Here is a 22,682-nt window from a genome sequence, read left to right as displayed (position 1 = left end):
CCTGACTTAAAAAAAATATATAGAGATGGGATCTTGCCATGTTGCCCAGGCTGGTCTTGAACTCCTGGGCTCAAACGATCCTCCCGCTTTGGCCTCCTAAAGTGCTGGGATTACATGCGTGAGGCACAGCACCTGGCCATTACTGCCTTTTTACAGAAGAGTAACTGAGGCTAGCAGCAGCCCAATGTCATGCTGCTGGCAGAAGTATCAGCTTGCTCCTTCTTGTGCTTGGTTTCCAATTCATATTTTTAGCCATTAGGCCAGCATTTCCCAAAGAATAGGCTACACGGACCAACCTCATCGGACGCTCATTTTAAATGGGTAGAGTCCTGGGTCACATCTAACACCCGCTGAGCTAGAATCTCTGGAGCTGAAGCTGGAAACCTGAACTTCAATCAGATTTCCCTGGTGATTCTTATGTACATCAAAATTTAAGAACCACTGGAATATGATCCAGGGAAATCTTCCAGCTGCAAATTCATGTTTGCCAGGCAGGGGCACTTCATAGCCACTAGATTTAAACTTAAAGATTAGTGTGCAGATACTTGCCATCAGATCACTTTCATAATTGAGGCAGAAATCACCAACCATTGCTGTCATCTCTACAGGGTTTCCTTGGAGTAAAACTGGTCTGTTGCACTGCTGTACTTCATATTTACCACCAGGCGGCATGAGCTCTCTAGTAAAGAAACATTCTTGGAACAGCCTCTCAGGCTGAAACAACCATGCCCAGAGGCAAAAATCAGGCAAACCAGAACCACCCACTGAATATGCATTAGTGAAATGTTCGCTCCTTGTGAGCCACTCAACTGCAGTGCCTAAGCACCCTCCTCCCAGTCATTGATCAGTAATTCATGCCCTGATTCCACGAGATGCCCAGTGACTTAAAGGGCTGGGCTTTGCACAGGTGGCTGAGTCCCCTTCATGAACGTCACACCAATCTCCAGAGGAGATAAAACCAGCAACATACAGGTTTGGCAGCCTTCTGAATCCTCTTCTCTCCTCTAACAATAGCAAACCAGACTCTCAAAGGAGGGGAACATCCTTCTATGACTACAGAATTTTCCCATGACAGGCTTTTGCAACTCTGGAGGACAGCATGGGTTTCTAATGACATTAATTCACATCATGCAGCCATTACTGTGAGCAGATGTGTGGGAAGAGGCATTATTTACTTAAAAATAATCCTCTGTTGTCTTGGGAGGCCGAGGCAGGCGGATCACTTGAGGTCAGGAGTTCAAGACCAGCCTGGCCAAAAAAGTGAAACCCCATCTCTACTAAAAATATATAATTAGCTAAGCGTGGTGGCACGCACGCACTTGTAATCCCAGCTACTCAGGAGTCTGAGGCAGGAGAATTGCTTGAAATGCGGGGACAGGGGTTGCAGTGAGCCAAGATCGCATCATTGCACTCCAGTCTGGGCAAAAAGGAGTGGAACTCCGCCTCAAAATAATAATAATAATAATAATAATCCTCTGTTGTTAATGTGGTATCATTTGTGCAGCTAGGAAATTCTCTTTAGAAGAATTTCTAACACAGAACAGCCTGGAGAAGAACGTCTGACTGTAGTTAGGGAAGAGGCTGTCTAGACCAACACACAGTCGCAGGCAACCAGAAGCCATTGCTGCAGGTGCAGCTCAGCTTATTCAGAAAGAGACAGCCAAAAAAAAAAAAAAAGAGAAGGAGAGAAAATGAGGCAGCCTGAGATAGGGTTCTTCCTTACCAGAGTATGAAGTAATGTTTATTCCTGGGAGAGCAGAGTCAACTTAAGTAATGTCTGAAGAGCACTATGAGCTAGGACAGAGAGCAGTGTCAAGGAAATAGAACTAGGCAAGGTTCTGCCTGGATGGAACCTGCAGCTGAGTGAGGAAGATGCGCACTAAATAAGCAGTTGGGCACATTGTAAGGGGTTCAAAAGAAGAATTATATGGGGTACTGGCCTTTATAGCCATGGGCTCTAACTTAAGCCAGGGGCTCAGGAGAGGCTGCCTCCCTGAGAAGATAGTGCTTAAGCAGAAGCTTGAAGAGTAAGAATTGAGTAGACAAAAAAAGGGCTGGGGGCTAGAGGGGGTTGAGGTTTGGGAAGGGGAAGTAGGACCTGCATGGGACGTGTTCCAAGCAGAGGCCCAGAGATGTAAGAATGCTGCATACCTGGGAAAAAGAGAACCCCAAAGAACTGGACCACACACACAAGTGTGACCATGACTTCACTACGATTTTCCAAAGTAATATTCATAACATTTTTTCTATGAAAAAAATCAGACGCCAATTTCAAACAATGGAGGCAATGTTGAATGAGAAGTAAGGCATCTCTGGACCATCTGCTTTTCCTAAGCATTTCACCTTTCAGGTTAAATTATTGCTTTTCCTGAGCAGTTCGCCTTTCAGGTTAAATTATTCATCTCACATCTGGGAAATGAACATGCAAACATCGCCACCTCTCAGTCTAATTTATTCATGGAAGCTGTAGCTCTCCCAGAATGTCCTCCTTAGAGCAATTTCTAGCCCCTTCTGGGCTAAAGGGAATAAAAATGATTACTATTTGTCTGGGTTTGAAACAATGCTATCCTCAAGGAAAACTGATGATGAACAGGCTTCCATATCGTGAGGTTAATGACAGTTTTCCAGAGGCCTAATACTCAGGGGTCCTTAAGTAGATTTCCTTATCCATGGAGAAAAGTATGTGGTACTGCAGACACACCACACCAAAAGATGTTCTTTTTATACTCTTCTTAGTTCTTGCCTTCTGTTTCTTTCCCTCCACATTTAGTTTTGAGCCTAGTCCTCTGTCCTTCATTGAATCAATTATTTTTCCTCCTTTAAGACCTCTCTGCATATGCCACAACCTGAAATTCCCTACAAAATGACCTAAAATCATGTGACTTCAGGCCTTCCTTAAAAAAAAAAAAATGACATCACCTACTCAGGCAAAAATATATTAAACAAGTAAATTCTATTTTTCAAATTTAGAATGAGCTCTTGCTCTTAAGATTTAAAAAAGTCTGTGATTTCAGAGAGATGCCTCAACATAGTATTCTTCCTTATGAATGCTTAAACCACTGACTTTGATGGAAAGCAAGAGTAGTATTCTAAAGTGCTATGACTAGTGCCTTTTGTTGGTTGCTCTCTCTTGTATTTCTAATCCTACCCAGCTGAAACAGCTGACCTGACTATCCTTGATAAAAATAAATTCTCCCTCTAAACATGGTGCTAGTGACCTTGATAAAGACTCAGGACTGGTGTCCCACAACACTAAGAGAGTGACTGGAGTGAGTGAATTCTGGAGGCCTCAGACATCTTCATTATCAACTTTATTTTACTATTAAAATTTGACTTTAGAGGAATTAAGCTGATCACATACTGCTCTGTCAAAAGGAGAATGAGATGCTACTTTACACTTACTAGGATGGCTGTAATAGGATGTAGAGAAATGAGATACCTTATATGTTGCTGTTGGGAATATAACATGGTAGAGCTGTTGTGAAAAACAGTTTGGAGGTCTCTCAAAAACCTAAGCCTAGAGTTACCAGATAACCCTGCAATTCCACTTCTAGATATAGATCCAGAAGAATTGAAACAGGTACTCAAACAAATGCATGCACATGCATGTTTATAGCACTACTACTCACAATAACCAAAAGGAAATGTCTTTTTGGTTATTGTGTCCATTAATGGACGAATAAACAAAATGTCATCAATATCCATCAATGGATGTCCATCAATGTCCATCAATGGACGAATAAACAAAATGTGGTATACACATAAATGGAATGTTATTCCATAAAGATGAATAAAGGACTGATACATACTACAACATGGATAAACCTTCAAAATGATACACTAAGTGAAAGAAGCCAGATGCAACAGCTCACATATTGTACAATTCTACTTGTGTGAAATATCCAAAATAGATGGATCCATATAGAATGCAGATTGGCAGTTGCTAGGAGCTGGGGGGAGAGGGAGGGAAGGGGAGAAAATGCTTAGTGGGTGATATGGTTTGCCTGTGTCCCAAATCTCATCTTGAATTGTAGCTCCCATAATTCCCACATGTTGTGGAAGGGACCCAGTGGGAGATAACCGAATCATGGGGGTGGTTCCCCCATATTGTTCTCGTGGTAGTGAATAAGTCTCACGAGATCTGATAGCTTTATAAGGGGAAACCCCTTTCACTTGGTTCTCATTCTCTCTTCTCTGCTGCCATGTAAAACATGCCTTTCGTCTTCCATCACGATTGTGAGACCTCCCCAGCCAAGTGGAACTGTGAGTCCATTAAACCTCTTTTTCTTTATAAATTACCCAGTCTCGGATATGTCTCTATTAGCAGGGTGAAAACAGACTAGTACAGTGGACAAGAGGTTTTACTCTGGAGTGACAGAAATCTTTTGGAACTAGATAGGGATGGTGGTTGCACAACACTGAATGTGCTAAATGCCACTAAATTGTTCACATTAATGGTTAATTTTAAGTTATGCCAATTGAGCTTCAATAAGTTATTTTTTAAAAATAAACATACTGCCTTGGAAAGAACCTTGATAAGTACAAAATTTTATTGCTGAAGAGAGCCTGCTGAATCAGTTGATTCACATGCCTTATTTCTGTAGGTAAGGAAATTAAATTCTCTAAAAGTGATATAATTTGCCCGTGGTCTTTCCCAAAGTCAAGAGCAGAGCAAACGTCTTCTAGTTGCTTGCTTTGCTTTCCTTGTCTGTCAGCCTTTATATTAGAAGGAAACATAATTGAGCTTTTTTTCTTTTTAAATCAATCTGTAAATGCCTTTTTCTCTTGGAGAAAGTACAGAGGAGAATTTTTAAATCTCCTCTTCAGGCTCAAGAATATGAATTCACCATGCATTCCATTGGTACATCTGGGACCCAGTGAGACAATGACTAATTCATGTAAACAACCGTAATTTTTCACTGCCATCTCTTGTTTACCTGATAGAGAAGCACAGGTAATCCTCCTTGATTGAGAAAAAAAAATCTGATTATCTCCATTTGGTTTTAGAATGTCTTGTCATCCAGATAATGTCAAGGCATTTACTTCAAACAAACAAATTAAATAAAGCCAGTCTGCAATGCTCTTAATCTACCTTCCCTCCCCCAGAGTCCTCCTCTGTTTTTTCCTCTCTAGTCTTCTGCATCTCCTATTCCCATCCTGAAATCCAGCAAGCTGTAGTGACAGACCTTAAGAGTATCACAGGCTTCCTTTCTAAATAATATTCCCTTCCCTGGATTTTCTTTCCCTTTTCCATTTCTCTGGTTATTCAAACGTATACAGGATATGGATTTTACTAAGTCCTTTAATTATAAAAACATTATAAAATTTAAAATATTATAATTATATACCAACATTACTAATATGAAAATATATGGCTTTAATTAAGAAATTTTTTTTGTCAAACAAGTTTGTTCTTCCATGAGGTAAAATTTAATACCTAGTATGATTTAATCAACTGGCAATTCCTTTTGAAAAATATCCTTTTAATGAGTAATTTCTTAAATCTATTTGAAGGCATCTTCACACCAGATCAGAGGTAATATAATAAAAGCTATTCACATTCTCATCGGAATGGTACTTTTTAATATAGTAACTATGGGATCTCAGAAGATGTACAGCAGAGCCTCCATATGGCACTGAAAAAAGACAAGAAACTAGCTAGTTGGCACTTGCCTAGTTATGGACTGAATGGTGGTGCCCCCGCCATTAATATGCTGAAACCTCATCCTCGCTGTGACGATATTTGGAGGTGGGGTCGTTGGGCATTGGGAGATAATTAGGTAATGAAGGTAGGGTCAGGCCCTCGTGATGGGATTTGTGTCCTTATAAGCAGAGACATGAGAGAGATGATTTCTCTCCCCCCATTTGAGGGTAGGGCAAGAAGGCAGCCATCTGCAAATAAGGAAGGGAGTCCTCATCAAGAACTGGACTGTGCTGGCACCCAGGTATCAAATTCCAGCCACCAGAACTGGGAGACAGAAATACAGTGTTGTTTAAGTCACCCAGTTTATGGTATTTTTGTTCTAGCAGTCCAAATGAAGACCTGCCTTTTGATAACTTAAAAAACAATAACGTCTTCTTGGACATCAGCATGCTAAATCTCTAAGAGCCACTAAATCATGTTTTCGTCAGCTGTCCCCGAGAAAATATATTCTGGCCTTATGAAGAACAAAAGAGTAGAAAAGAAAACAAATTTCTTAAAGGAGCAGAAAAGCTCTTTGCATCTTAGTTGTCTTCCCAATAAATAACAAGCCAAATTCTTTTAAGAGCAAAGAGTTGAAGGTTCACCTTTCTTTCTTAATCATTGCCAAATGCATGACATTTCTCAAGCATTCTCTTCACAGAAGATATTCTCTTGCCAGATAATTCTGCAAGACATGCCAGAAGAGAAACATCTGCTTTCCACATTTAGGACCTCCTAGGCTGGTTTTGCAACAGAAACCTCAATCTAAGGTCAAATCATTGTAATAACACAGTCTCCAACACAGTTGATGTGGCTGCAATGTGAAATGAATTGGGAGAAAACAGAAGTCAATCAGTGTGGCCTCAAATAAAATGTCAAATTTCCACAAGCAAAATCCTACTAAAAAGAAACTAGGAACAATTTGAGTAGCTGAAAATAATCCACAAACATTCTGCTTTGCTCTTCTACAACTGACAAGGTCTATGGAAAGAATGATTTCTGTCCTGCATGACAACAAAGAAAGCCATTTCCAATTCAGTCTGTAAGAAAAAGGGAAACAAACAACTTCAGCAAATATTTATCGGGTACTACATTAGTTTGTGAGGGCTGCCAAACAGAATACCACAGACCGGATGGCTTAAATAACAGAAAATTATTTTCTCACAGTTCCGGAGGCTGGAAGTCTGAGATCTAGGTTTTGGCAGGATTGGTTTCTTCTGAGATCTCTCTCTCTTTGGCTTGTAGATGGCAGTCTTCTTTCTATGTTTTCCCACGGTCTTCCTTCTGTGCATGTCTGTCCTAATCTCTAATTATAAGGACACAACTCATACTGGATTAATGCCCGTTCTACTAGCCTCATTTTAACTTAATTATTTATGTAAAGACCCTGTCTCCAAACTCAGTCGTATTCTGAGGTACTGGGGGGTTAAGGACCTCAACACATGAATTTGAGGGACACAATTCAGCCTACAACAAATACATATGAGGTGTCAGGCACTGTGTGCAAACCGACTAGCATTGAAAATCAAAGGAAGTTCTTAATTGTTTCATTTTTTTTCCTACAGAAACACAAATCTGAAAAGAAATGAAGAACCATCTTTGCCTTAGGATGTGGCAAATGGAGCTTTGGAACTGACTCATATTCAAAAGAACGATCTCCTGCCCTAGCAACACAGCAAGACCCTATTTCTACAAAATAGAAAAAAAAAATAGCCAAGTGTGGTGGTGAGTGCCTGTAGTCCCAGCTACTCAGCAGGCTGAGATGGGAGGATCACTTGAGCCTAGGAGATCAAGGCTGCGGTGACCCATGATTGTGCCTTTACACTCCAGCCTGGGCGACAGTATGAGACCTTGTCTCAAAAAAAGAGAAGGTGCTGTCTGCCTGTTGTGAAAGAGACCTTCCATAGATAGCTTATCCAATGAACACTAGTGCTCATGCACATGTGTGTGTAGTGGCATCTCCAGGTTGGTTAACAGGGTCTCTGCCTCGTGACCAGTCCTTTACTTAGTGATGTGGTCACATTTCTGTTGGTTCTTCTTTCAGACACAGCCCCAGGGCCTCATTCTGCCAGCCAAAGTCAGGCTCTGGTTTGCCGCCTCCAACAGTTCCACTCTGTGAGATCCTGGTTAATTTGGTTTGTACTTGGCCAAAAAAAAAAAAAAAAAAAAAAACCTACAAAAAAACTACAAAAAAAGTGCCAAGAATGTCTCCTTTATTTAGGAAATACAATATACTTTCTTAGTGAAAATGAGTTCTTTTCTAATTTGCTATTCAGAAGGGACATAATGGTTTTGCATACTCATAGCTTCTCTTTCTAGTCTTTCTGGAAATCTAAGATGCTAAATGTTCTTGGCTCTCAACTGAGTCCTTTCTATCTTTAGGCACCATTCAATGTCCATAGCTTTTTCATCGGACAACTCTCATTTTACATCCTTTTAGTGTATTACTACAATTTTTAATTCTATACAGAGGATCTCACTCATTTCTCAACTATCCATTGTCCCAACAATTATTTTTACTTGAATAAAGTATATAGCATTTTCCTTTGATCAAGTATATCAGAATATCATGGTGTGTTTAAGTGTTAAGACACTGAGGACAGCACCACTCAGGAAAAAGTGAGGTGTCTATGGAGCCAGCCTTGCAGAGTTAATCTGCTCTTAACTATTGGTGGCCATAGACTAAAGTCTTCATGCACAAGGCAAGCCAAGCTCTACTTCTGAAGTCTGAGACCTAAGCTCTCCATAGCTAGAAGATTCCATGAAACAGAAACAAGCCACTGACATGCCCATAGTAGATGGTTCTGTATAAATGAGAACAGGAACAGAATTCAGGTGACATGATACCAGAATTGAGGACTAGACAAGCAGGGAGGGATGTTGTATTAGTCCATTCTCATGCTACTATAAAGAACTCACCAAGGCTGAGTAACTTCTAAAGGAAAGAGGTTTAATTGACTCACAGTTCTGCATTGCTGGGGAGGCCTCAAGAAACTTAAAATCATTGCAGAAAGGGAAGCAAAACACGTCCTTCTTCACATAATGGCAAGAAGAAGTGCTGAGCAAAAGGGAAAAAGCCGCTTATGAAACCATCAGATATCCTGAGAACTCACTCACTATCATGAGAACAGCATGGAGGTAACCACCCCAATGATTCAATTACCTCCCACCAGGTCCCTCCTACCATGATTTAAGATGAGATTTGGGTGGGGACACAGACAAACCATATCAGATGTTAACCCATCCAAGCACAGAATACAGGAAATACCACTCTGGAATATGGAAATCATTGAACTAAGCAGTAGAAGCTAGTACATGGAAACATGAGTTGTTTAGGCAACTCAGATACAATGTCATGAGGAAAGCAAAGGCAGAGAGGGCTGTGGCTGGCACAGAAGACATTGGGAAGACAGAAGGTTTCATAGGATTAGTTTGGCCCTGTTGAAAAGTCGTGGAGATCCAGGGAGAGATGGCTGGAGAAGGAAACTTAAACGTTGAAAAGAAAAAAAGAAGAAAGCTAGACTAGAGTAAGGTAAGGTCCTAAAGGGTGAGAAGGGAGACCAAGAAGTGATCACAAGTTTCTCGATCAAGGAAAGGGCTGTCAGCCCAGGATTTCCCAACCTGCCTGGGAACGATGTCTTCCAAGATAAAGATTTCACCTGCAGAACTAGTCTTCAGTGTCCCGAAGGACCTATTCTCAAAGAACTCAACAATATCACTTCCATTCTGCCCTCTGTGTATCTGCAGCTAAGATTTCTCCACACTGTTTCCATCCTCAGGTTTTTCCTACCAATTCAACTTGCTAACAGAGTATCCAAGTTTCTCATTCCTTCTATTTAATCTGTCTCTTTTTATCCAGATAAATGCTTGTACTATCTAGGTAATAGCCACAAATGCCATTTCAAGCTTTAGTAAAACATTATATTTATGTCACCCTATTCAGTTTCAAACTTACTTGGTTCTCATTCTCTGGGGACTAATTTATATAGAAATACCTTTAATGACAAAACTTTCCAAATTATTTTCTGATTCATTCTTTTTGACTAAGAATTATCAGTTATTTCTTATGTCTCATTTCTTCTTCCTATCACCCCTGTTCATTTTCACAGTAACAGGCTTTGTACTTTTATCTGAGTCTTTTTTTAAAAAATCCTCTCTCAAGCTTCTCTACTTTTAGTCTTCTAAATCAAATTAATGAATTGTCTGCTATCCCAGGCCCTCTGACACCTGATCCCTGAATAGAAGCCTGTTGTTCTTGTATCTTACACAATGATTCACTGCAGAGATATCTCTCTGAGCCTGGGATTTCATGACACTGAAAACACAGAACAAGCTTTATCAATGGCAGCCATATTTCATCTACACATGGAAGCTGTTCACCTACCTCAGGGGAAGGTTTCAGAAACAGATGGTCTGCGTTGGAGACTACATACACTCAGAATTTCTTATTTGGAATTACATTTTACATGAATAAAAAATATAGCAAATCATCTAAAGCTTTAAAAATGTATGCAGAGACCTCTATAAATACCAGACATGTTGTTTGCAGCACAATTTATTATCTGGCCATAGTATTTGGGTACATTATTAGGTACCAATTTAATACCATGTAACCTCTCTTGACACAGAGCAACCCAAAAAGAAAACTTCAAAATGTGCAACAGCAATAAATATCAAGCTTTGTCATCTAAAATGTATAAATATAAAATATCAGTCATTTCTGGAAACATCTTAAGAAAATCCGGCAACCACATGTCCATGAGTAGGTGTCTGATGTTGATGGTGCTTACATTCAGAACATATCACCTCAGATCCAACACAATTATTTTTATGTCTTTTACCAACACATGTTTGCATATCTAGGAAAGAAAAAACTGGTTTTACCATATGTTTGATTTCACCATAATGTTTACCATATGATTTTCTTTAGGGAGGGAGTATAGATTTCCTAATTTTAAATTGTTCCTGATTTTTAAAATATTTCCAATCAGAGCAAATACAATCACATTTATTCATTTTCAACAACAACAAAAATATTCACAGGGGTTGCCAAATGATTTTCATTTTAAGTAAATTCTAACTTCAATATAATATTCTCTGATGTTATAGCCACAGAACCTCCAAGAAAATTAGAAAAAAAAAAAAGGCGTAGTCAAATGTTTCTTTTGGACTCTGCAAAGGTAATCAAGAAGTATGATCGTGGTTTCAATCCAATTGCTATGAAAAAACTAATTTGGCCATATCAAGCAGAAAGAATTCATGCAACATTTTAAATGTCATTTTCTATGATAATTGTTTACTTATTTGGACTCTGAAGAAAACTTTTAAATATCATACATATATATAAGTGGAAAGGTAACTTTGTGCACCATTAATTCTGCTACAGAAATATTGATGTTTCCTTGTAAATACAATTATTTTGAGAATAAATCAGAAATTAAGTATACAGATAGATTAATTTTCTGAGATAAAACTCCAAACTAAGCAGTGCAGTATTTTATCTTATATTAGACTGCTACTATTTATTTAAAAACAGGTTGGGGGGGCAGTGAACAAGGAATATCCGGAAAAATAATATGATGTACTCACACTGAACAGCCTGGGCTCCTTGGTGTGTGGATGAAAGCCCTTTTTTTTACAAGCAGAAACCTCAAGCATGCCAGCATTGGTGAGCCTGAAGATGCCAGTGCTAAATTTCAGAGTAAAAACAAAGTAGAAAAATTAAGGATCATTTGGGCATTCCAGATGCTTTATTTGAACAGCACACACATACATATTCCTCAGGTGAGATTGAGAAATCACAAACTAGGAATCCCATAGTGATTTTTTTTTTTTAAACCAATGACTGGCCCAGAGGAGAGAAACCCAGGAGGAGGCAATGCTGCTGCTAAGAGCCTGCAGGACCGTTAAGGGGACAAGGCAAAGAAGCTATTGTGTGTGACCCCAGAGGAAAGGCCAAAGCCCCACCAGAGAGTCTCATGAGAGGAAATTAACAAGTGGCAGATATTTTGAATTCTTCTAATAATGTTAATACAGATTACAGCAATAGCAAATATGTATTGAGTGCCTGCTGTGGTACCAGGCACTACTATGCTAAGCACTGTACATAAACTATTATCTAATTTCATCTTTACATCCATCCCTGATGGGTAGGTATCAGGGATGAAGAGGCAGAGGCCCACAGTGGTCAACTATCCTGCCTAACACACCACTTGACGGGTGGAGCCAGGATTTCAATATGTTTGTTTGATTCCCATGCTCATAACTACTCTGAAATAATCATTGTCCCCCAAAGCTAGAAAGGTTTTTTTCTCAGCTAAGGCTAGAACATTTCTTATGGCAGAATATAATATAGTAGAAATAAGTCCTGAAAAGGCTAACTGGGATAGCATCTTTCTTAAATGTTATTCACTTCAAGGTCACGCTAACTGAAGAAAGAAAATCAGTAATTCTGCCACTGAAAGGACCTTAAACTGCAGAGCTATAGGTCTATGGCAGCTGACTACTACCCATCTCTTTTTCCCGAGGGCGTTGTGTGCTTGCCAGTCCAAGTACCACAACCTGGTGTCTGGACACACAGGAACCCAGCAGCCCTGGGTAAAGCCTTCTTTGGTCTCCCCTGAAGAGTTACACTTACTCTTTATGCTTTGGTGAGCAAACAATGGCAATGGCCTCTGGCAACATGAGTTGATAGGAACAGTGAGTGTGAAGATCAACGCTGGATAAAAATGCAGTTTGAGTGGGATGTGTCTATAAACAGAAAATAAGATTATCTTACTAGGATAGCTGTCTTAGCCAAGGCCATAGCCTACTTTAATAGAAAACTCTGTTTTTTTGTTTTTTTGTTTTTTTTTACCATCATTAATCAAATAAGGATTTTTGAAAAGGTTTTGCTGACATAATCCTTCCCTTTATGCCAATTATTTGTTATTTTGAAATAACTATGACTTTGAGAAGAGGCTCCTAGAAGTGTTAGTGTACTTCCTTCTTTTTGGGAAAGAAAAAGCTGCAAATTAATTTGCTAGGGGCTTTAAATAGATTCTCATATAATTATCACAACTCATTTATGAGATACTTATTTTATTATCTCAATTTTACATACAAGGATCCCATAACTAAGGGAGGTTACATAACATGCCTGTGGTCACACAGCTGGTAAGGAGCAGAGCTGTTATTGGAAACCCTGGGCACAAGATACATATATACAACATTATGAACATTAAAAGAAAGTGTTCGCTAAATAGACCACATGTGCTGTGTATCCTTTTGTGGACTGCCATTTCCTATAAATGGGAGAATGGGAGACTCCAAGTTGTTGAAGGTATTTGGAACTAATCTTGCATAGCAACTAAATACATGGGGAGAAAAAAAGGGGGATTATAAATTACAAGAAATCTGCCAAGTTTCTGGCTACATACAAACGTGTTTATGCATGGCCAATCGGAGGTTCATATTTGAATATAAAAAATAAATGCACGCCTAGTTATTTTATAAATTCATATTAAACCCTAATTACTCTTGGAAAAAAGAACGTGACTATTTTAATCATGAAACAAAGATTCTTGGCACCACTGTCTAGGTCCTGACTCCATTACTCACTAGCTATATGACACTGAAGATTTCTTAATCTTCTCTTGCCCATTTCATCGTCTGTAAAATTGGGATAATATTTTCTGCATGGGATTGTTATGAAGATCAAATAGGACAGTCCATTAAAATTCTTGGAACAGTGCTTAGCACATAGAAATAAAAGTCATTAGCTGTTGTTATTGCTGTTGTTATGTTAATGTCTTTATTAACTAAAAGGCACAGAGCCATAGTAGCAGCTAAATGCCTTTACACAAAACTATATTCTATTAAAGAAATGTAAGATTTTAAAACTATTTTTAGGCCAGGCATACTGGCTCATGCCTGTAATCCCAACACTTTGGGTGGCCAAGGTGAGAGGATCAGTTGAGCCCAAGAGTTCAAGACCAGCCTGGACAATATAGGTAGACTCCATCTCTCCGAAACAAACAAAAAAAAAGTTTTTTTAATTAGCTAGGCATGGTGGCATGTGCCTGTAGTCTCAACTACTTGAGGGGGCTGAGGTGAGAGGAGTGCTTGAGCCAGGGAGGTTGAGGCTGCAGTGAGCTGTGATCACTCTACCGCACTCCAGCCTGGACAACAGAGCAAGACCCTGTCTTGAAAAAAAAAAGGCAAGACAATGTTTTTTTTCTGCTTTAATAGAATGAAGGTAAAATCAGATGATGATTTACAGAAAGATACATGTTCTGCAAGGAAAAAATAACACTTGGTATATAAAAACTTAGATCAACAAAGGAATGGAAATTATCCTAACTTTTAAAATGCAAATCTTCAGTAGCGGGTATGAGTGGGAGTATCTGACAGCCTGTTATCTTATAAGAAATACCTTCTCTTTGTAAAATAGAGCCTTCTATGTCTTTGTGAGAAATTAAAAATTGTTCAAAGAAACTATAGTGCTGTGGAGGCAGCAAGCAGGTTATTAAGCAGACAAATCACTCTGCTTGTCAATTTATTTCCACACGGAATGCACACCACATGACCTGAGTCCTTCATTTCTACCAAAAGGAATTATGTCTATTCCAATTAGGACAGTTTTCCCATGGGAGAATGAGGCTCCCATTCCCTCACTCTACAGAAATGAAAATGATGATGATGATGATAACAATGGCAGCAGATGCCATTTATTGCAACTGTATAATGTGAACTAATCACTTTCCATGAGTCATATCATTGAATTCTCACAGCAACAAGATAAGTGCTATTATTATCCCCATTTTGCAGATGAGGAAACTGAGGTAAGCAGGAAAGTGAGTAACTTGCTGATGCTCATAAAACTAGTTAAACCAAAACGTCTAAAGTCAAATACATGTCTGTCTGACTATGTTTCAGACCTTTTGTTCCTATGACTAATTTGTATTTGAAAAAAGCCAGCTCTGGAATTTGTTGCTATTATTATACTTAATAAAAACCATCATGAAAAGTCATTACAATCACTGAGGTTTAGAAATGTAACATTTTTGTATTTTCATCCAACCACAATAATTTGATATGGTGAAATGAGTTTAACAAAAAGTCCTAGAATTCAAGAATTATGCTAAACTTATTAAAAAACTTACCTTCATAATTGCATGCATTATGTCCACAGTAGGTCATAAGGGGAAAATTTTTGTTTCTAATTTGGAAAATGTTTTGTTAGATTAACATTGACTTGTCAATGTAAATGCATAATTTAATGGACTGTCATTCTTGCTAGAATTTGTTTTGCTTTAAAATGCATTCTTGTTACAGAAATCATGTTAAGCTAAATAAGGCATTCTTTTTACAGAAATCATGTTAAGCTAAATAATATAGCAATTTCCAGGCAAACTATAATGCATATTACTTACTGCTAAGTAACACAAATAGACATATGAAGAGTTTTACAAACTCTTCATTATAAATAATTTCTTGCATTTGAGAGGCAGTTTATACTTTTCAAAGAGCTTTCACACCTGGTATCTTGTTTCCTGTTCACAGAAATCCAGTGAGGAGAGAAGGTATTCATTAGCCTCACTCAGTCAATGAGGGAATCTGGAAACGAGGCTCGAAGTCCTAACTGATAGCACATAGCAATTTACAAGAAGAGTTGGGACTAAAGTCTCCTGTACCCTCCAGAACTGCATAATACCAAATGCTTAGGAAGTGTGTGTGTGTGTGTGTGTGTGTGCGCGTGCGTGCTGCTCCCCAGTGCTTCTCTATAAAGCAAGTAAAATACAAAATGATCATGTATCATTCCTCAAGGGCACTTGGAGGTCCCCAGAATGTGTCCTGGAAATTTTCTTGGCCAGTATCCCATCTCAGTGGGATGGCTTATCCTAACCTGCTATGGTCTGAATGGTGGGGTCTCCACCAATATTCATGATGAAACTTAATCCTCAATGCAACAGTATTAAGAAGTGTGGTCTTTGGGAGGTGATTAATCATGAGGGCTCCACTCTAGTGAATGGTATTAAGACCCTTGTGAAAGGGCTCAAGGTTGAAGGGAGTGCTCTCTTGCCCTTCTGCCTTCCACCCTGTGGGGACACAGCAACAAGGTGCCGTAGGTGTTTAGTGAAGGCTACTCGTGGAAGCTGAGAGCAGCCCTCACTAGACATCAATGCTGGTGCCTTGATCTTGGACTTCCCAGTTTCCAAGACCAGACAAAATAAATTTCTGTCCTTTTAAAATTATCCTGTATCAGGCATTTTGTTATAGCAGCAAAAACACACCAAGACATTATCCTAGATCCAGCTTATGTAAGACTGAATGGAAAAAATTTCCCTCAGTTGGATTGCACTATGGCTAGAAAGGATAGATTATTATCACCAATTATAACAGTTACGATTTTCTGAGTCCTTCAAAAAATGTGCTATGAAATTCACCAATAGTATCTCATTTAATATGAAACATCCTGTGAAGTCAATTATTATGATCTCCACTTTATGGAAGATAAAACTGATGCTCGGATTTCTTAATAACTTGCCAATGCTCCTACAGTGAATTCTTACCAGAGCCAAGATTTAACCTCATGTCTACTTGATTTGCTCCTATGATGGCCTGGTGGATGTTGGAACTCAATGTTTTGGGCCCTATCCTCTTGCCTTACTACGTGGCTGTTTGTACAGTGATCCATACATCGTTTGCCTATCTGAGGAGTGTCAGGGAGTGTAGCTGATATATACAAACACATGTTTAAAAGAAACATTTCCAGATATTTTCTTAAAATAATCTAATTTAGACCCACACTAACAGTTGTCTAGCCAAATCAGTTAACAATTTGGCTAAGCCTTCACTAAGCTATGTAAAATCATCTAAAACAAATCACTGATTTCCAAATGTTACTCTCTTTCTTTCTATGTCTTTTAACTTTAGATGATACAAAAAAGCATAAGATACACGTTCTCCAAATCCAGATTTGACAGGTTTAGGCACAGTCTAACACTGAAAAATATGCTATAATATGATGACCTTTATTTTTTTAATATCTGTTATTCTTTTCTCTTTGCTTGAGAACCACTACTTAAATGATAACATTTATTACATTTGAAAAAATTAAAAAGAAGAAGCTATTTAAATGAAGCTAAACTTTTTTTCAAGGAGGAAAATAGCACGCCACACAAAAATAAACTGAAACCCAAAAGGTCAAACGTACATGGATCCATCCTAGAGTGAGGAGATCATGTTGATCCTGAACATTGAATAATTCCTCTACATTCTCCACGTCACAATAGTCTGGTCCTGCAGACTGCTTTGGCACAATTACATGGGTAATAGTAAATTCATTATGTGTCTAAAAAACAATAGCAGAAAGAATGACATGCATCTCACAGAAAAAAAAAATAACTGAACAGGAAACAAAATGTTTAGGACTAGAGTCCCCCACCAGGGGGGTGTTTCCAGGTACAGGGACCACTTACATCATCCCTCCCTGTACCTGGACACACCACCCTTTCCAATTCAAATACAAAGTCCCAACAGTAAAAATGGATTCTTTGCCAAAACTTTGAGAATCAGTTGTTTGTAGCTTGAAACCCAGTTTCACAACAGAAAACATAACAGAAATAGGAACTTGCATTCCAGGCTGGTCTGTGGAAGTTTAGTTAATAAATGATGTCTTGATATATCTATAATGGAAAAACTGAACAAAACAAGGACGGATTTATTTGGAGGGGGAGATACTAGTTAAATAATTTTGTGGTGTTACCAAAAGGCATTTCTTAGGGTTGTAAAGGTTGATGGTTTTGTTTCTGTTTTACTAATTATATTTAATGTTACTTCAAGACTTAAGACATTCTTGGAATATTGGGAGGACTTACTAGGATCTTCTGTAATTAAGATAATGTTTTGGATTTGCAATCAGATAAAGAGAAAGGAAAAAACAAATTACCCCCCTTAGGCAAAAGATAAGAGTTGAGAGGAAGAGGGTTGTGAAGTGCCACGGGATCCTCAAGGAACAGATGTTTGTGCAATGAGAGGCTGTCTTCCCCCAGGCAGGCTGGCCTTTCTCCCATCCAGAGGACCATCCTCTCTCTAGCCTTAGGGCTTTCCTGCACACTATGCACTGCTCCTTTGCCCTGATTTCAACTCTTCCCTCCAGCCAACCTCCTCCTTTATGTATTCTTCAGGCCTAGCTCAAACATCACTTCTCAGGGAAACCCTTCTCAACCCCTCAGACAAGGTTAGATTTCCCAGTTACACACTCCCATGATGTCCTACACTTGCACAGACAGCACTCAGCCCCACTTATTATTAGTCATCTGTCTGGGTCTTCACAGCATCGTAAGCATCATGAGGCAGGGACCGTGGCTGTTGCAGGATACCAAATGCTAATAACCAGCACAGTGCCTGGCACATTTAGATATTTGGTAAATGTTTGTCTGACAATGGAGTGAATGAATCACAAATGAATCAGTCAATCAATCTGAATACAACACGATGTGGGGGTGAATACTTCAATAGCACACTGTCCCCTTAAGTGCAACAGAGGCGACTATAGATGCCCATTCTTCTGTGCTGCCACCAATGGCTTCCTCTCTCTCGGAGGGAAAGTGATGACAAAACACTGGAATGCAGCAGGAGCCTGTGTACTGAATACAATGTATTATTATTCAATAAAGCAGAGGTTCCTAAGCTAAATTTTGAGGACTGAAAATATACCTGGACCCAGATATATAAACTGGTACTCAAAACAGACTATGAAAGGACACGTCCAAAGAAACGTTATCTTTGTTGTAGATAGGAAATTGAATGCATCTCCTCTCTTTCATCCCTTCTATTATGACATTGTCTTTCATCACATACTTATGATGACATCTTCCATAATTAAGTATGTCCTGTGCTTATAGGCTTTTGTTGAAACTACTACCTTAAACTAAAGGAAACAACAAAATCCTAGTTTTATTCCACGTGTATCTGAAAAAGAACAGCAAGATAATACATGCCACAGATGAAGTTAATTATATGAATGTATGTGAAACTAACAATTGCAATGAAAATTTGATTTGGCAACCTGATAGATTTGGAAATATGAAGACCTATATTTCACACCATTTTTATAATCAAAGATTTAATTTATAGGTTGATTCTTTAGGACAAGTTTTTATAGTGTCTCTGAAATTTTACAATCTATTTTCTAAAAGGATCATTCCACCAGTAATGACAACAGTTTTATAAAGTTAATCTGTGTAACGTTAATTTCATAATATTGATAACTCTTAGCATGGTTTTATTCTGTTCCACTTATCAGAAGAAATCTAGTACTATTAAAAGTATCCTATGCAGATATATATATATATATATATTTATATACATAAAAAGATCATACCAGTTTTCCACAGAGTATTCCACAGGTTTCTATTCCTCTCACTGTATTAGATTCTGCCAGCTGCAGAAATTTGTGGCAAAGATCTTTTGGCAAAACTACACATCGCAGTCCTTCAACCACTAAATCTAAGAAACAAAAAAGGGAGAAAAGGCTGAAAAACAAACTATACGTCCCATCTTTCAAAATTGTTATTGGCAAACACTTGCAGTTGGACATAAATTTCAAAAATAAAAGTATCAGGTGTTCCACTTTCCATATTTTATTTTAAAACTCTTAGAAGTAAACATTAACTAGAAGTAAAATTAAATTATGTATATAAATTATTTTATAAGCAAAATCAGAAGGTACAAGCACTTTTACATGTTTGTACCTTGGGTCAACTATTTACATGTTATGTTATCTTTTGGCATGAAGCAAATATAGGGTTAAATGCATAGGCTGCATAGAATGCATCTCATATCCTATCAGACATAGATAAATATTGTGTTTATCATGTTACTTCTATCTTTACGAAAGTTCGTGACCAGTAAGTAAAAGCACAACATTTTGGTAAACAATTAGCAGTAAAGTAACTTTCAAAATGGTTGCCTATTATCACTCATTTCAAATAAACGGGAACACAAATTCTATCTGACAGTGTCTGCGAAGAAGAATTCTGTATTTTGGAAACTTGCCAGCACTGATCTGGCAGCACTGAGCAGCACTAATTCTTGCGGAAACACACAGTCCATTTGGAGGTTAATTATCTATGTGTATGAGATTCTCTCAGTCCAAGGATGATGCTAAACATACTGAGTATAAACATTTATTGCTGAGCAAAGTTCTGGATAAACAATTTTCTCACACCTTTTCTCTCCAGAAAGATGGATGTATTTAAGATGTATGTATCTCTTAGTTAAAATACATAGAAGACAAAAGTACTTGAAATTCTTCTCATTTAAAATCTCTGTTCAATGATAAAATACTTCCCATTTATTATAGAGTCTCTGCTCTATCGGGGGCATCATATTTCCTGAATTTTAAGGTTATATATAGTAAAAGCCAGAGAGTATTGAAAGGTTAATTCTGTCATTCATACCATATTATGCAGGGGTCCTACTACAATTAATAATGAAACGAGAAGGACCCTCTCAGATGCTATAGAAATATGGTTCCATCCGATGAGCCTCAGTGTCTCACATGGGTGCATTTCATCACTTACTCTGAACAGCACTTAGAGTAGCAGCTGGCGTTAAGGCCCTGTTTACAGGAGGAGAGTGGCTAGCATAATTGGTTGCATCACTTTTATTAGGTTGATCTGCAAATACATTCAGCAAGGAATTGTTCTGGTGTGTGGAAAAGCAGGACAAAGCGCTCCCATCAATCTGCTCTGACAGCCCTGAGGTCTGCTGACTTCGCATTTGACCTCGGGCTAACTCTTGCTTCTTGAGTTGATCTTCGAAAAACAGAAACTGCTCCGATTCTAGCTGCTGCTGGCGCATCTGAGCAATCCGCTTCCTTTCTGCCTCTATCAATCTCTGATGCTCCAGTTTTTTGAGAATTTCAGCTTTATATTGGTTCTAAAAAGTGTGACAGCCAGAAGAGAAGGTTAGTTTCCAAGGAAAAACATTGAACTGGAATTAGACATTTTCAGTCTTCAAGCAGACAGAGAAAAGGCTAGATACTGTGATATGCCCACAGGGACACTCAGGGAACAGTGAGAGAAATACATAACATCAGGGCAAAAGCCCCTTGATCTGATTAAGATAGCAGTTCTAAATCCACCGATATTTTACCAGAGACAGGCCATGACAATCAGGATCCCTTCATTCCCTTATGCTTTTAAATACTGGAAAATCAACGTCAAGTTTGTTTGCTCAGTCAGACCAACAAGACCATATGAAACAAAATATCTCACCCCTACTGCACTTCTAATATAGTGGCCACTAGCCACATGTGGTTATTTGAACTTGATTAAAATTAAACAAAATTAGAAATTCAGTACCTCAGGCACACTAGTCACATTTAAGTACCGAGCAGCCACATGTGGCTAGTGGATACCATATTGGAAAGTGTCAAACAGAACACTTCCATCATCACAGGGAGTTCTATTGAACAGTGCTGCCCTAGAACCTTTCGCATTTGACTCTAGAACTCATACTCTGCTGGAAATTTATGGATAAGAAGGAATCACTAAAAAATGGTTATAAAAATGTGTTCCAACCTTCTCTGTCACCACTAACGAAGAGTTTTGCTAAAAATGAGGAGTCCCAAGCTCTCCAGTTCTAACAAAATATCCAGGCTTATTAGGTGATAATATGAAATACTAATGAGCCTTTCAGGTGATTTTGATAGAAACTAGATTTGGGAGCTACCGTAAGATGGCGGTAGCATGGGGGACACAGCTTATAGTGGCACATTCAGGTGCATACAAATCACCCTGGGGCTAATTGCAGTTGCAAATCCTGATTCAGCTGGTCTGGGGTGGGGCCTGAGATTCTGCATGTCTAACAAGCTTCCAAATGATGCTAATGCTGGTGAAGCAAGGGCTCACAGGCATTGCTGTTCATCTCTCCTAGGCTCAGTCCTGCTATTCTAAACCCACAGAGAGTCCTACATGGGACACTACAGTAGGCTACGAAGTGACTGGTATCAAAGGCAGAACATGCAACAGCTGCAGAGCCTGTTCCTCCCAGGAAGATCATGAAGAGAAAGATCATACACATTGCTGACTGTGGAAAGCTTGAACTGGGCTTTCGTCTCCCTTGCTGTTGTTGCTTTGTCTTACCCTCCAAGATAATTTCTATCTTTCGTATTTCAAGTCACATTATTAATATACACACTTGAGGGACATTTCCAATTTCAACATTCCCTCTATCACTTCGTTAAAACTCTCCACTCACGCCAGCCTTCCACCTATGCCCATAGAAAGTCAAAAAGCTCAATGAGCATTCTCAGAACTGATGAGATTGAACTGAAGTTAGAGTCAGTGAAGGTGGTAACCTCTAAAGCAAATAAAACACAAACAAAAAAGCAAAATAACATTTATAATGATGCTATGTTGAACGTGAGTATCCCATACACTCACTGGCCAATTTCTTCTTCCAATGCCTTTCTGCCTCTCAGACATTATCATAATGTTCACTCTTTATTAATAACAATCCAGAAGCCACAACTTTTGGGTGATACGATTACATTTCAACCACAAGGTTAGCTGTTATTCTATCTCAATGCAATACTGACTGTAACATTCTAAGAATCAAATTCACATTTCTAAGGCCTACATCATTAGGCACATCAAAAACCATATACTGCTCTCCCTACCTCCTACTGGCTGTTCGTCTGGCAAAAGAGCAGCCATCTGGCTCAAGGTTATATTGGCAAGAGTTAATCAAAAAGTTCTACTTAAATCACTGCAGGAAATCTGTTTTCTAACACATTGCTTTGTTAGATATTGTAGGGAAATAGAAATACCACATTGTTGGTGCAACAGCTTAACCTGGATATCAGCATAAATTTTTTATTGGTTTCACATCACTGCATCTTTAATTTTTAATTTAAATGCACAAAACATTTGAAAAACTCATCACATAAAAATGAAATTCAAAAAATATTTGTACATAAAACAGTCATGAAATAAATGTACCAACT

General features: G+C 38.5%; 1 protein-coding gene across 6 annotated transcripts in view; it reads right to left on the bottom strand.

Moving 5' to 3' along the window:
• The window catches only part of STAMBPL1 (STAM binding protein like 1), a 137,468-nt gene that overhangs the window by 77,829 nt on the left and 36,957 nt on the right, over positions 1–22,682 (bottom strand). For 4 of the 6 annotated variants that reach the window (XR_008510204.2, XM_024253099.3, XM_024253098.3 and 1 more), the window contains 5 exons: positions 20,254–20,611; positions 19,053–19,177; positions 16,881–17,018; positions 12,321–12,433; positions 11,273–11,372 (listed from right to left, as the gene is read on the bottom strand). Coding sequence is in view for 5 of the 6 variants with exons in the window: in XM_024253099.3 (XP_024108867.3) it covers positions 11,273–11,372; positions 12,321–12,433; positions 16,881–17,018; positions 19,053–19,177; positions 20,254–20,611 (834 nt within the window). In the remaining variant the exon portion in view is untranslated. 6 annotated transcript variants of the gene reach the window in all.

Source organism: Pongo abelii, chromosome 8 (assembly GCF_028885655.2).
Source record: "Pongo abelii isolate AG06213 chromosome 8, NHGRI_mPonAbe1-v2.0_pri, whole genome shotgun sequence".
Classification (NCBI taxonomy): Eukaryota; Metazoa; Chordata; class Mammalia; order Primates; family Hominidae; genus Pongo; species Pongo abelii.
The sequence above is the reverse complement of the archived record's forward strand: the minus strand, read 5'-3'. Positions and strand labels throughout refer to the sequence as shown.